Here is a 15,786-nt window from a genome sequence, read left to right on the forward strand (position 1 = left end):
TGAGTTCAGGTTCATGAGGAGCCACTGGCTGGAGCGGACCCGACTTTAATACGTCGTCCCAAAATAGAAGCTAATATCTTCATTTGACCTGGAGTGAAAAATGTTATAAAACCTCTTAAAAGTTTTTTTTTTAATCACGGAAGCGGCAGCGCTCATTTCTGCCTTCAGTCTGACGGCACAGCGCAGCGTGCGCTTGTTGAATCAGTGTGTGTGTGTGTGTGTGTGCGTGTGTGTGTGTGTGTGTGTGTGTGTGTGCGTGTGTGTGTGTGTGGCACAGCTCCATGAGCCGCTCCAGTCACCGCGTCTCGTTATCGGCGCTATTTAAACGAATTATGTAAAATGACTTCTGCCCAGCCCAGATGTGCTCACATGTGCACCCGTGAGCCGTGGTTCCGCTGGCGTCTGACCTCTGACAGACGCACTCTGAACTTCAGATCTTCAGCGCGCTGTTATAGCCTGACACGTTTAGAATGCTGTCCCACAGTCAGCGTGCTAATATAATAATATAATAATGCTAAAATGCTCAGATGGGAATCATGTCTTGATTTATTTAGTTACATCCACAATGATCTGTGTGTGAGGTTTACAACGTCAGAACACCTGCATGAGACAGGTGTTAATTACAATCTGCCAGAATGACTCGCCACCTGCAGATTCCTCCAACACCGTTAAAATGATCAAATACGGAACATATCAGCATGCGCAGGTCAGAGTGCTGAAGCTCGGCGCATTGTTATTATGAAGCTAGGGCACATGCGGAGGACACACACACACACACACACACACACACACACACACACAAAAATATACTTGTTTTCAATTACATTTATTGTGCCCACTTACTTTTTCTTAGTCCCACCCACAAATGAGTTTCTGGCTACGCTAATGGTGACATATGACAGACTTCTCTGAGCTCCGCAGCCATTACACTTTTCACCTCACGCCCAGCGGTGCGCGCACCACACTTAAGCCGGGCGTACACTGTGCGACTTTTTCACTTTTGTGAGCCGATTTTCCACTCGTGCGAGAATCCACGAGATCGGGGCGAGTTTAGCGCCGAGCGTGGTGTAGTGTACAGGGGGTTACGAGAGGCCATTAACACCACGTGACCAGCTACCGATCAGCAGTCGTGAGGTCGCACGGACTTCTGGCGTGTTTGAAATTTCACTCGTCCCTCGTGAGGGTATCACACTGTTGAAGCGGCGCTGCGAGCAGCTGCGACCCAAAAAGTACCAGAACCGCTCACGGCACATGCGCAATCCTGCATCAACACCGCTCGCCCGCTATTTCCCTAATAACACACGCTGTTCGTTTTAATTTTTACCCGTTTTTTTACTCACAAAGATTGACAAGAAAGCGTGTTTGTCGTGTTCATGTCAAATTAAACTGATCACAAAACACAGATTTACTTTCTTTATTTCGTTTTCCTCATCCAACCCCCATAAATCCCTGTGTGTCCTCCTGCAGCACTCCCGAAGGACAACAGGCAAAACGAGACAAACAAGTCTGACGTGTTGTGTAAAAACTGCTGTTTTTAGCATATTTTTAGGGCCGACGTGTTGCTACCAGACGTGCAGTGAGCACATGACTCGTGAGATCTGCTCTGCGAGGAAGTCGTACAGTTTGAGCTGAAGCTGAACGCTGCGAGTGAAAAAGTCACACAGCGTCCGCCCGGCTTTAGGGAATCCCTGCCCTACTCTGTGGAGTCGTCATCACTGGAGGTGTTAAAAGTTGCCTGAGGGCTCACTTTTATCAGTTGGCTTTTGTGTGACTTAATTTAGTTTGAACCCTTTCTAATCTTTTTTTACTGTCCTGTTATTTGTCTGTTATTTACTTTTATGGTATGTTATGTCCTGCGCCTTGGGCTCCCAGGAGGGCAGTAGAATAAAATTTGACTAGACTGATTGTTATTGCTTATATGGATAGGCTAACACAACATTAGCAGCAGCCATTTCTTGCCCAGAAAAATACATCATGGTAAGCTCATTTCATGATGGACTGGATACACTCTACAGAGGACTTTACCTGAGGTGTGAATTCTTCCTTTATAGAAGAACTCTGTGACCTTTTTCATGGCCTGTGGGTTGTAGATGATGTTCAGTGGGCTGGTGCTGACCTCGAGCCTCCGCTCAAATTTGGACCTCACAGGGTTCCGCTCGTATATCATCTCAAACACCGGGGATGTGCATGCAGCACCAGCTCCTGGCACCCCCACCCAACACACACACACACACACACGTTTTACATGAAGACATGTTGTATATGAAGTGTAAGTTAAACTAAGTAATTAACATTTCAGTTACCAGAGGTAGAGCTGAACTGGCTCAGAGAAGGGTTAAAAAGACAGTCAACATCATCCTGTAATGGGTGACAAGTTACAATCAGTCATACTGTAAAGCTGTAGCAGTGGTGACCCGGCCGAACCCATCACTTACCCCTTTGGGTGACACAAGGAATGGGAAGATGGTGCCCTGAGTAGTCAAGTCTTTCAGGAACAAACCACCCAACTTCACCGACAGAAGGGAGGAATCAGAGCGAGGAAGAGACTCCAGTATTATCTTTACCCCTGTGGATGCGCAAAGTCAAGTAATCAGATGGAATAAATGATGTCATCAGAGCCAGAAGCACTGAATTTGACCACACTTGGACTTTCTGCCTCTTTATGCAAACTATGGAGATCTTAAGAGAACATAAACAGAGCAGAACAAAGTCTGCCCTGGACACAACTCTTGTCAAATCCAGTTTTATGGGATGGGGTTTGAAGTCATCCTTTTGTAACCCATGAGCAGGATTTGTTTATTGTGTTTGTTCACCCGACTGAGGAAAGTAACGCCTTATGGCACCTGTCTTTAGGTTACCTCTCCTCTGCCCTGCTGTGGATTTCCGTTGATCTGGGACATAACTTGCCTTTTATTTCGATCGAAGTTGCGATCTTTAGGTTTTTTTGACAAACCACTCCTAAAGATGTCAGTTTGCCCTCTCAGCTGATTCTGTGTACAGAGCTAAACTTACAGCCCGTGTTTACGTTCTTTTTCAATATAGCTGCCGGCTGCAGCTCCCCACGCCCTCCCTCGGTTACTAAACCTAAACTTTATGGTTACGTGATCGGTTTTTCTGAGTCTTGACTTCTCTGGTGAAATTCAACAAACGTCTGACTGGTACCTTGATATCTAGCTGGTACAGATGTGTTTGACACAACCACACACTACTACGTAATGGACGTTTTGTTGTTTCTTTTGGTTATTGTTCAATGGTTTCTTGACATGTTTTTCTTTAGATTTTTACTTTTTGAAATCACTGTCTAGCCCTTATACTGAATGCCATTTTTGCTCATTTGGCTAGAACACGCCAAGTGTTGGTGTGTCTGCAGAGCCAGAAAACCTTCGGCCTCCTCCCGTATTTACGGTCAGATCCTAAAACTAACAACGCTAGATTTATGAAACTCTCACACCACAAGGTTGACTAGTTGTATTAAATAAAGATACATGTGTTGTAAATGTAAAACTCAATAAAGTTGGTGAAATCTTAGCACGAAAATCAAATCTGCCATACTTGCACATACAAGAAATTGTGAATATTTTAGGTACAATATGTTGTTTTTAATCTTAAAATTCAGTAATAATAACAATTACAAGATTGAATATATTTTGCAGTTTTAAATTAAGATTTCTATGTAAAATGGAGGAGGACAGGTATTGCGCCAACCAACCAACAGGAGGAAGATGACATTGAGGCAGATCCTCTAATATAAAATAATCTAAATTATTATAATGTTCTATATTTGATCAGAAATCATATCTATTGTTCAGTAACTTCTCAAACGTTCTACAGTAATCCGTTTTTATAAAAAATATACTACATTGTTTAATAATTGTGATAAATTCTGTATTTTTGAACAGTGATGTTCTAAAATTAGCTAAATTATTCTAAAGTGTCTTATAATATCTATACTGTTCAAATATACTGTTTATTTAACTTGTTTGTGACTTTTATTTTGGAATTTTACCAGAACAGGGCCAATGTCCATATTTGTCCATATCACTATGTTTTCTTAGATTTAGATTTTCTGTATGAAAATAAAAATGTAAAAAATTACAACAGAAATACACTTTGGTTATACACTACAATAATATCCTGGGGCTGAAATTTTACTACATAAAACTACTATGAGTGCCTAGTACGTCTCTGCATCAGTACTAGGGCTGGGGAATAAAATGAAAATGTATTGTTATCAAAATTTCTGACTCTTATCGAGAAAATTGTTCCCATGTCAATAAATTTGATAATAAAAAAATTAAAAGATGTGTGTAGCTGGCAGCGTTCAGGAAGCAGGACATCCATGTGTTAGGAGATCGTTTTGGACCGCTGCTGTAAAAGAAGAGAGGCGTGAACCGGAAAAGCTTCTGCCGATCACAATTCAACAACGGATCATGAAAGAACGGATAACGCTGGAAACACGAGGATTCCTCCTGATGTGAGAGGTGAGTCTCCGCTTTGTTTTGGTTGTTTTGGCGTCGACATCATCCTAGCGCGCATCGTTCTGTCACTCTTAAAAAAACCTGTGAAAAACACTGAAAATCGCCAGCAGCGAAGGACTTTTCTGACTAGGAAATGGCTGACAGGGAATGAGTTAAATACCCGCTTGTTGTGTGTAAAATGGTAAATGGCCTGTGTTTGCATTGGGCATTCTTAGGGTTAGGGTTAGGGTTAGGGCTCTACAAGCCCCGAGGCGCTTCACAACACAATCAACAGCAACAGTGTGGACTTGTAGACAGTGTGGCGTGGTGGATGTCACTACATATCTGTTAAATGAACCCTAACCCTAACCCTAACCCTAATGAAAGATGTGATATTCCATATAAATATGAATTATCAATCAGATTGGTCTTTGAATGTTTGATTTAATATTACCTTACATTCTCTGGACTATTCAGGGAACACACACTTCATATTAACTCAGACAGAGACAAGGATTTAGTTTATAAAAATGAATTTAATTCTATCTGTAAACTAATGATTGTACACAACAAAGTATGAAGGAAATGGTGGCTGTACAAGATAACAGAAATGAAAGAAATGACGGGATGTAAGCTAGCACCTTGTTAAGGATCTGAGAGGTCTTGTGATGTCTGGGTTGTAAAATCAGTCCGACTGTGTGGTTTAATAAGTTAGAGATTATTATTATTATTATTATTATTATTATTACCCATCCGACACCATTGTGCGGCTCGAGGAACCCGTTGTGTTGAAGGCCCTCGTGCGATCCAAGGGATCGAGAGGTCGGTAAGGACAATCTGCCGTTGGCATGGACTCCTGGGTATCTGAACCAATAGTTCAGCTCAGAGTATGACTCGTCTGCTCTGAGATACCTTCCAGATGACGGCAGGAAGCTAGCGTATCTATTTTGCATGTGATACCACTCGCAAGTGTTGCAGAGAGGCTTTGACCTTGGGGTCAAAAGAGAGGATGGTCCCAAGTGCATTCCTCACCCGGTCGGCTGAACTGGGAAGCGGCGGAGAACTGGCTGGTTCAGGAAGTGACCTAGCCTTTATGAACTACTGTTGAAAAGTTAGACCAATCAGAATTTGACACGCTTAAAGGCGGTACCAAAACACCTCAGGCAATCACTCTTTCACTCAGATTCCTAGAGGTTATTTCTTACTGTGAAGTAAAAACGTTAAACATTAATAATAATACTATGAGGCGTTGATATACTGATAGATTAAATTCTTAAAGTCAACAAATACTAATCTGGTGTAATTTAAGATCTTAAATGAATCATGACAGGAAAATGTTCATTTTAACCCATCATTCATTGATGTAAAGTATAGGACACGTTATTAAAACACTTGATTTGGAACATATTGTTATTTATTTATATAACGTTTTAAAGTCATTATATGAGCCAGGGAGGCAGCCTCGAGGACTCGTACGTCCGCAGGGTTAGTTAAGAATATTGGCTCAAGTTCACAGACCTCGTATCAGCACCACGGTGTCAGACAGACCTGTATGAAGAAGTTCGGCCTGTAAGTTAAAAGTTAACAACACAAACAACCCATGTTCTCTGGACTGTCCCTTCAGTCACTAACCTACTCTGACTCAGCTGGAGCGTATTTATCCGCGTGATGACCTCAGAGATGATAAATCGGGAGTATTGCAACTTTTTTCTGCCAGCTCTGCAGAAGGGCGAGACATTGATCAGAATTTCCCTTTTCGCAGCTTTGGGAGTCTAAAATCTCACAGTGCTGTGTATTGCTATAGATTAGTTAAGTGCAGTTCTTTGTGTATGCTGAAACCAGTTCTTGTATAGAGACGCTCAAGTTGACAACTTTTAGATTTTAATGCACGCAGCCCAGAGGTGTACCACAGAGCACTTGAGAGGGAAATGAGCCTGGTTTTCACAGGAGAGCAAGAGTCCAGAATGAGACTTGGGATGCTGTTGTAGGCAGCAATAAGTTCATCAGGGCTGGAGAAGTGATCTAGGACTAGCATCTGGATGATTCTGGTGCAAAGAGCATTCATATAAATGGATTTGATGTTCCGGAGTGAGATGAGACGTAAAGGATTAACTGCAGACATACACAGAGGGTGGATTTGAATGAGAGTAGAAAAGTGTCCATAAACTGGATTTCTTCAGCAAAGCAGATGAGTAGTCCAATACCAGAGTAGCAGAATCGGTCCAGAGTACGGCCCTTCATGTGTGTTGGAAAGCCAAAACTCTCCAAGCAGGACATTAAATCTTTGGTGATTGGTAATTATTACTGATACGTCCACTGAAGTCCTCTAGCAGAACATCATTCTGTGAAAGGCGGGTGAGATGGGTGAGTAAAGTGGAGAGATCGTTTATAAAGCCAGCGTTAGGCTTACGAGGGTGATAAACTGAAGCAATAATCGTAGAAGTAGGACCAGGCTGTAATCTGGCACAGGGACAGGCCGTGAACGCAACCTCCTGCCGGCCATTACTACTGGGATGGCAGATGCACACAAAGCCAGTGGGAACCGTGTGGTTTGACTGGGAGAAGTCCTTGGGCTGCTGCCACGTTTCCTTCAGAATAAAAAAACTTAAGTCACTGATGAAATATCCGACGACATCCCCCTTGTGAGTAAGCGAACAGATGTTGAGTAGACCAGAGTTAATGGTGGCGTTTTCCAACTGACGACTGAGCTAGCCGACCTAGCCGGGCGGGCTGGCACAAGGTGATCAGCTGTCCAGCCAGAGTTTCTGGAGGTTTTGCAGCAGGTGGAGCAGAAGGATTTCATGGCTTTGGATGTCTCATAGGAGAAGGACCTGTGAGAGCCTCGGTGGATATAGTGTTAGCGTGAAGAAAGACCGAGATCTGGATGTTCATGAGGAGTACAGAGCAGAGGATGGAGCTCCAGAGGCTTGAAAGATATTATCCCAGACCCTAAAAGCACTTACAACACTTTAATGCCTGGCTTGTATTGCAGAGGGACTCGTTTTAGATTTTGTCTTGTTTTTAATTTAGTTTGAAGAGGTACATCTCTTATTGTTGGTTTTTGTGTACAGGACTCAGTATGACCCTGTTACTGTAGCTGCTAGGTGGTATACTATGGTATCTACTGTGAAAGCCAGCAACAGATCCATAAGAGTACCTGAGAACTCCAGCTGGATGAGTGCACTCTCGTGTAGTGTATGCGCCGTCTTGCCCTGATGACGGAGAGTGACTTCACCCTTGTGCAGAAAGAACTCCAAGCGTGCAAACATGTGATCTCGTCTGGTGAATGTGCTCAGAGTGTGAGAGTCTTCCATAGGGTCAAACAAGTCTTCTGTCTCTGCTGGACAAACAAACAAACCCGTAGCTATTTTATAGCACCCATCTCAAGGCACTTCAAAGATTTCTGTTCCAGGCAAGAACATTCACCTACAGTTCAAAAGGACTTTTGAATTAACAGAAAATAAGTAACACTACTGAGGTCCTCACCGAGGATATCCCATGATGATGGACTTGGCAGCAGTTCTTCAGGTCTGTCTGGATCCTCAGAATCTCCATACCAGCCCCCCCAACCAGGAAACCAAGACTGGAGGTACTGAATCATCCTTGAGCTCCCACTTTTAGGAATGGATGTGCTGGTTGGAACAGGTTGGAGCTCGCTGCTAGGCTCTCTGGTGTTCTGTGATGAGAGAAAAAAAAGAGGTTCAAATGGAGAACATTGGTGAACCGTACAGTGGGACAGAAACGTTTCAGCAGCCTCGCACTCTGAGCACATTCATCATGATTATCCGTTACAAATCGTTGGTTGTTCTAACATGTTTCAGTTAAAGATCTAGGAGACACACACAGTGATGTCTGAGAGGTGAAATGAAGTTTACAGGATTTGCAGAAAGTGTTACAGTTGTTGAAACAAAATGATGCAGGTAGCCTGACCAGCCAGCCCCATGGGGTCTGGGAACTCTTCTATTCAAACAACCCACCCTCTGAGAAGTCCAACCCCCAAATTCCACTACCTCCGCTCCGCTCCGCCCCCGCCTTCTGCAGCCGCTCGCTTCCGAACTCAATTTTTACTGGTACCCGCTCTACAACGGCTCCGCTCCGGAGCGGAGACCTGAGGGGGGCAAACAAGCATGCGCGGGATTTTCGAGATCTTGCGATACAGTCCGAGCAGTAAAATCGGAAGTTAGATCCAAACACCGTTGTGTGGGAGAAGCATCGGCATGAACTGTTTAATCTGCCCATCATTTGTGTTGAGAGATCAGCAGTGTTTGGATCAACAAAGGGTGACTACTTTGATAGTAGAAACTGTATTTATGGCTTACTTTTGTGCATTTAAACTTCAGCCGCCATTGATAGTTGTTAAAAGTTGTTAAACCTGTGCATATGAAACAAAAAACGCCTTTTGTTTATCGATTTATTGTGAAAAACGGAAGTTGTGCTTGCTCCTTTTCCTGTTGGGCCGTTGTGATTCCTGTCCATTGACCGCGGAGGTGCTCCGGCGTCCGGCGAAAATAGAATCGATCCCATTTTTGCCGGATGGCGGAACGGCGTGTATCCCACGGCGCCGCACTGCCGGAGTAGTGGAACAGCTCTGACTGACTACAACGGGACCGTTTTTGCTGCGGAGTTCGTGCCGGAGCGGAGCGGAGGTAGTGGAGTTTTGGGGTAACGAGGAAATCAGCGCTGCACAGCGTAGCGCTCAGTGTCTAGTAAACAACGAAGATGGCATCTGAAGCAGAGTTCGCCGCGGCTCTTCCTCTGGTCTAAATGACTTGGACACGTCTTTAAAACCACAACAAGTAGAAGCTAAAGCCGTTGTTCTAAAGAAAGATGTCTGCACCGTGGCCAGCTGGTGGAGAAAACTACACTGATGTAGAGGAACCGGGTCATTCCAAGCCAAGCCATTGTTATTCCACTCTTCTTTGTTGTACATGTGGTTAAACCCAGTTGTTGTCACCCAGATAATGTGGCACTATCGTGTTTTTCACCACAGATTATTTGATGGAGCTATAAAAAGTGTGTGGGGTCGTCTCCATGCCATCACGACTTCCTTTAAACTTCAACGTAACTTGTTATCCCGACTGAAGTAACGCTCCTCATGCTTCTTCACAAGCTGCTCCAGAGGGTGATCTGAGCTTTAAAGCTAAAGGCCAGAAACTCTTCAGGTTGCAGACTCAGCTGATTCTGTTTACAAAAGCCAAACTGTCCGTGTTTACTTCCCTTTCCTTACTCATCCTGCTGCTGACATGTATGTGTTCAGCTTTACACGAATGAGAAGGCTGAGGAAAAGGATTTCTGCTAACTTTGCGTGTGCTGAATTCATCTGACTTAAAAAACGGTGAAAAATAGCATCAAAACACACCTCTGGGAGTTGTTCCTGCTTTTGAATCCAGTCATAGACAACGTCTCTGAGGCCGTGCAGTTCTTCTAACGTCTGCTCCTCTTCAACTCGTTCCAACTGGCTCTAAACAACAAGCAGGAGAGGGAGTGTCTGAAACAGAGGTCACGCTAGATAGTTCTGACACACATCAGGTAGTACATCTGTCACAATCGTGTCATTTTTGTAAAATAATAAATACAAATTAAAATTTCATTCATTTTAAATTAATATTTAATCCAAACAATCTGAAGAGTCCCTCAGTCAGTCAAATAAAAACAATTACATTTATTTTAATTTTTTCATTTAAATTAAGAACATTTTACAAGGGAGGTGGAGAAGGAGCGATACTTGGAGACGGCCACAGAGAAGGAGCGCTCAGAGAGATAAGAGGAGAACCACTCCAGAGCAGATCCTGATAGGCCTACCCAGTCTCTCAGCCTCTCCAGTAGCAGGTGATGGTCAACAGTGACAAAGGCTGCAGTCAGGTCCAGCAGGACCAGAACAGAACAGTCCCCTGCATCACTGTGGGTCAGAAGGTCATTAGAGACCCTAAGAAGAGCTGTTTCAGTAGAATGAGCTCTACGAAAACCTGACTGGAAGCTATCATAGATGTTATGTTCATCAAGAGCAGCTGTGAGTTGTTTAGCCACAACCTTTTCCAAGATCTTGGAGATGAACGGAAGTTTAGAGATGGGTCTGAAGCTGCTATGGAGAGACTTTCTGCCCCCTGTGTTTTGGTCCAAGACCATTAGTGGGCTGGCCCTGTTAAACACCTTCTACACCCCTGCTTAGCAGACTTAATGAAGTATTTTTAAGCCAGTATAAAAATGACTGAAACACAAATTTACATATTTGGCATTACTGACCAATATCTTTGATTTAATGTATTGTTAAGAACATCAAGATGCATTACGGTGAACATTATAATAAAGTACATGTTTCTAGTGCAGAGAGGAGACGACCCATAGAAGCACTGGTCTGATCTCATTTCAGAGAAAAATAGAACAGGTCAGATGCACCTGATAAATAAAATTACTGACATAAACTCAGGAATCTGTTTCTTTGCTTCACTGTTCTGGTGCTGAAAATATCACTAATGTGGATCAGAGGAGATACACAGATGAATGCACCTCTTATTTATTATTTGGACATTAGTGGGTGTGGTTTACATCAGTTCATTATTTTAAATCTGAAATTGATATGGATTCATCAGAAGTTGCTATGTGTATTGTTTATTAGAAAACTATTTACAGAGCAGCCTCAGAACTGAGATTAATTATGTTTGATCACAATAGTAAAGGAACTATTACAGAACCAGTTTTTCAATAAAACCAGAACATTAATATTTAAGTGCATGGATTAATACATCTGAACTCATGCAGTAGGAACTAGGAAATATGAAATACTAGAACCATTTTATCTTAATTTGATTAAACTGATTTTTTCCTAACGTTGTTTTCCCACACACAGTTAAACAACACAATGTTGATAGAGGTGTGTGTGTGTGTGTGTGTGTGTGTGTGTGTGTGTGTGTGTGTGTGTGTGTGTGTGTGCGTGCGTGCGTGCGTGCGTGCGTGCGTGTGTGTGTGTGTGTGTGTGTGTGCGTGCGTGCGTGTGTGTGATGGGGCAGTACCTTCTCCTGAGGACTCAGAGGAACTCCTTTCAACCTTTTGAAGTAGATCCTGGTGTAGGTCTGAGCATCTTGAGCCCTCTGCAAAGCAAAACTCCAGCTCCCTCGCCGCCGCTGCTCCCTGATGTCATTCAGGTTGGCCTGAATTGCAAAACTCCACCACATCCTACAGCTAATGGTAAACGGGTTTCATTACCAGTGACGGTACATTAAACGGTTCTACCCCAACATTACAGAAATTAAAGGGATTGTCAAACCAGCTTACAACAAAAGCTGTTGCCGCAGCTGCATTTACTTACTTGCCAGAGATGGACACTTTAGGTCTCCACTTCCTGTACAACATCCCTCTCTCCCTCCGATCCAGTTCTTTTAGGAACGACATCATCTGCTGGTACTGGACCTAAGAGCAACCCCACAGAAGAACCTAATGGGCCTTTTCCAATGGCACTGCTCGACATGAACCAGGTTGGTCCTGTGTGTGTGTGTGTGTGTGTGTGTGTGTGTGTGTGTGTGCGTGCGTGCGCATGCGTGTGTGTGTGTGTGTGTGTGTGTGTGTGTGTGTGTGTGTGCGTGCGTGCGCATGCGTGTGTGTGTTTGTGTGTGTGTGCGCGCGCGCGTGCGTGGGTGTGTGTGTGTGTGTGTGTGTATTTAAAAAGTGACATGTGACTGAACTGGTTTAGTGAACTGGTTTAGTGAACTGGTTTAGTGAACAGGAACAGCTAACCAACCTGGGACAGGCGTAAAGCCACCGGCTCCAGCTGGACCTGGCCTTCAATCCGGGGGGTTTGTCGGGACCTCAGAGGCTCCTTGGAAGTGTTTCTTTTAAGCAGCACAGAGGCACACACCGGTTCAAAGATGTACTGATGCTCACGACTCTGCATACACTGCATCATTGCATCCTGCATTCAGAGACCCCGCCAATACAAGTTAGCATGAAAGTGTTGTACAGCACTTTTACCTGTGGATCAGCATGAACGAGCACCTTACTGGTCTGTTTCAGGCCATTTTAAACCTTTCAGAGCAAGGATAGCAAATCAAGTTTATTTGTAAAGCACTTCAAATGAAACAATAGCCATGTTTACATGAACACATTTAATCTGAACGCCCAATCAGATCAAAACTTCTACATGTAAACATGTCAATCGGAATATTCTGATCCAACTCGGCCCAATCGGAATGAAATTGTAATCCGATTGAGAGAGGTGATTTTGTCCGATCATTAGAGCTGTAGCGAAGCGTCGATGACGTCGACAGCTCGATTCTAAAAATTCGCTGACGTCAGATCCGGTAGTCGACGCACCACGCCCACTTGTTGCATCCCCAGGAGTTTGTAAATAGAGGAGGAATCTGCCTGTTCTACCTCTAGTTCGCCCTCTTCTCCGCCTTCACTAACATCTCCACCAAATACCGAAGACCCGGAACAATGTCCGTCCGCTACTAGATTCCTTTCCTGTTTTGCCCGCCTTCGTCTCCCGGCAACGGACAACAACTTCCGGGGTCAGATGCTCTGCTCCGTCTCTACCGGAGATGTAGAAAATCACCGGGAGCGTTTCTCCCTTCATAAAGGAGCTTCGTTCAGACATCAGGAGAGCTGTTTTGGTGGTAGCAGTCTCTCCTCCGTGCTGGTCTGTTTGCTGCTGGGTGTTTTTAGTTTATCTAAACTTGGTAACTTGAACTTAATGTTGGTAAAGCTACTGTTAGCATTCTCGCTAACAGCTTCTTGCGTTGGGATAAGCTGTTACGTTTTGTCTGTGAAGGTTCTCAGTCATCCAGGTCATTGTAATCTAAGGAGCTTTGAAAGAAAAGCGTCTGGAATTCTTTGAGTTGCTTGAAGACGTTTCACCTCTCATCCGAGAGGCTTCATCAGTTCTAAGGTCAAGTGGTGGAGAGTCCCAGATTTAAACCCAGTGGGAGTTTCCCCCCGAAGAGGGAACAAAAGACCCCCTGATGATCTTCTACATAAATACATGAGCCAAGGTGTGAGGGTGGGTGTGGGTCCTATTCAGCCAGAGTTTCGGGTGAGCTCATTGTGAAGCCTGGCCCCACCCTATCATGTGAATTCCTGAGGTCAGATGGCCCAGGATATGCGTGGGCGTTGAGGCATCTGGGAAGGGATCTCAAAACTGGATTATAGATGGCAGACAGTTGGTGTCGTAGACCACCGCCTCTGTTCAAAGATGGTTGCTCACAGTGGACATAAATGGCTTCCTTTACTCCTCTTTCAAACCATCTGTCCAAAATGTGAACGTTGGCATCCTCGAAAGAGTGACCTTTGTCCTTTAGATGCAAATGGACTGCTGAGTCCTGTCCCGTGGAGGTGGCTCTTCTATGTTGTGCCATGCGCTTGTGAAGTGGCTGTTTGGTTTCTCCGATGTAGAGGTCTGGGCATTCCTCGCTGCACTGTACAGCATACACCACATTGTTCAGTTTGTGTTTAGGAGTTTTGTCTTTCGGGTGAACCAGGTTCTGTCTGAGTGTGTTGCTGGGCCTGAAGTACACTGGTATGTTGTGTTTGGAGAAAACCCTCCTGAGTTTCTCTGATACACCGGCTACATAGGGGATGACAAGGTTGTTGCGTCTGTCTTTCTTATCCTCCCTCTCTGGTGTCTGGTCTTCTTTTCTGTGCATCTTTGCTGACTTTATAAACGCCCAATTAGGATAGCCACATGTTTTAAGTGATTCCTTTATATGTGTGTGTTCCTTCTTTTTCCCTTCCAGCTTAGAGGGACCATGTTCTGCCCGGTGGTGTAAGGTCTTGATTACTCTAAGTTTGTGTTCCATGGAAAAACATAAAGGACAACTGCTTGCCTTTCCTGGACTGCGCTGTGCACTTTGAAGAAAATGGCAACCTCAACATTGAAGTGTACCGGAAGCCCACACACACGGACCAGTGCCTCCTCTTCGACTCACATCACCCTCTGGAATGTGGATGTGATCACATTCTCCACAACAGACTGATGGAACATTTGTAACCTTTTGCTGTAAACCCTGAAGAGTCTCAGCATCCTCCAGAAGTCCAGTCTGCTCTGTTAATTCTTATAAACACCAGGTATTTAGATTCCTTCACTTCTTCTCCCATGATGGACAAAGTGTTGGTCGTATTCTTGCTTCTTCTAAAGATGATGATTGTTGCCAACACTTCACAAAGTGGTCCACCAGGTCTCTGGACTTAATCTCCTGTCCAGCTCCGATCCATCCCCTTTCAAATATGTATAGGCACTCAACTGAAATCGGCTCTCTCCCTTGCTCCCTATATTTGGCAAACATCTCCCTAATACATCAAAAAGATAAGCCACCTGATAAATGTAGCTCCTATCGCCTTAATGTGCACAGCAAGATTTTTTCTAAAATTTTAGCGAAGAGACTGGAACAACACCTACTATTTTTGATCAGGGAGGACCAGACCGGTTTTCTCAGGAACAGACCGTCCTTTACTAACATGAGGAGGCTGCTGAATGTAATCCAGCATTCCAGTTTAACCAAAACCCAAGGCCTTATCTCCCTCGATGCAGAGAAGGCCTTCGATCATGTACAGTTGCCGTTCATGTTCTCAGTATTGCTCAAGTTCCAGCTCGGAGAAAGTTTTATTAATTCAACCAAATTACTGTATCATGCTCCAAGGGCAAGTGTGCATGTAAATGGCATTAAGTCACAAGAATTTTGCTTGGGTAGATCAACTCGTCAGGGTGATCTGTTACCTCCTCTTGTGTTTGCTCTGGTGATTGAGCCATTGGCGGAGGCCATTAGAACTCTCAAAAATACAACAGGATATAAAATAGGAACTATTAAATACAAAATTGTCTTGTATGCAGATGATGTGCTGCTGTTTGTTAAAAATCCTGATGAATCAATACCAGCCATTATGTCGGTCATCAAGATTTTTGGTTCCCTTTCTGGGTATAAGGTCAACTTCGGAAAATCTATTGCCATGCCGGTGGGTGACTGGGGGAGATCTGGAAGGCCTGATGGATTCCCTTTTGCATGGTCTACCTAGGGATTCGTGTATCTTGGGATTTGCCTCACCCCTAATATTAAGAGTATCTTGAAGAAAAATATAGATGTAGTTTATAGGAATATTAAAAAAGTTCTTGTCAGGTGGATGGATCTGCCGGTCTCATGGGTGGGTAGAGTAAACCTTATTAAAATGAATATCTTACCTCGCCTTCTGTATCCTATGCAGATGCTACCTATTTACATTTCTAAAGTGTTAGCAAAGGAAATGGAACGGGATCTCTCAAAATTTATCTGGAAAGAGAAAAAAAATAGAGACCGAGCTTCTTCTTCCGGCTCTTGGAGAGTACAGACTCCTCTCCCTCCCTTCT

The 15,786-nt window shown here is 44.0% G+C and overlaps 1 protein-coding gene across 4 annotated transcripts in view; it reads right to left on the bottom strand.

Annotated features, from left to right (window-relative positions):
• The window catches only part of vps13d (vacuolar protein sorting 13 homolog D), a 206,285-nt gene that overhangs the window by 160,142 nt on the left and 30,357 nt on the right, over nucleotides 1-15,786 (bottom strand). For 3 of the 4 annotated variants that reach the window (XM_054745595.2, XM_054745598.2, XM_054745597.2), the window contains exons 8-16: nucleotides 12,193-12,363; nucleotides 11,764-11,864; nucleotides 11,468-11,636; nucleotides 9,817-9,918; nucleotides 7,944-8,133; nucleotides 7,615-7,797; nucleotides 2,436-2,566; nucleotides 2,304-2,358; nucleotides 2,026-2,202 (exon numbers count right to left, since the gene is read on the bottom strand). In XM_054745595.2, the coding sequence (XP_054601570.1) occupies nucleotides 2,026-2,202; nucleotides 2,304-2,358; nucleotides 2,436-2,566; nucleotides 7,615-7,797; nucleotides 7,944-8,133; nucleotides 9,817-9,918; nucleotides 11,468-11,636; nucleotides 11,764-11,864; nucleotides 12,193-12,363 (1,279 nt within the window). The remainder of the gene's footprint in view (nucleotides 1-2,025; nucleotides 2,203-2,303; nucleotides 2,359-2,435; nucleotides 2,567-7,614; nucleotides 7,798-7,943; nucleotides 8,134-9,816; nucleotides 9,919-11,467; nucleotides 11,637-11,763; nucleotides 11,865-12,192; nucleotides 12,364-15,786) is intronic. The other variant, XM_054745599.2, reaches the window with a different exon arrangement.

The sequence above is a fragment of the Nothobranchius furzeri genome, chromosome 10 (genome assembly GCF_043380555.1).
Source record: "Nothobranchius furzeri strain GRZ-AD chromosome 10, NfurGRZ-RIMD1, whole genome shotgun sequence".
Taxonomy (NCBI): Eukaryota; Metazoa; Chordata; class Actinopteri; order Cyprinodontiformes; family Nothobranchiidae; genus Nothobranchius; species Nothobranchius furzeri.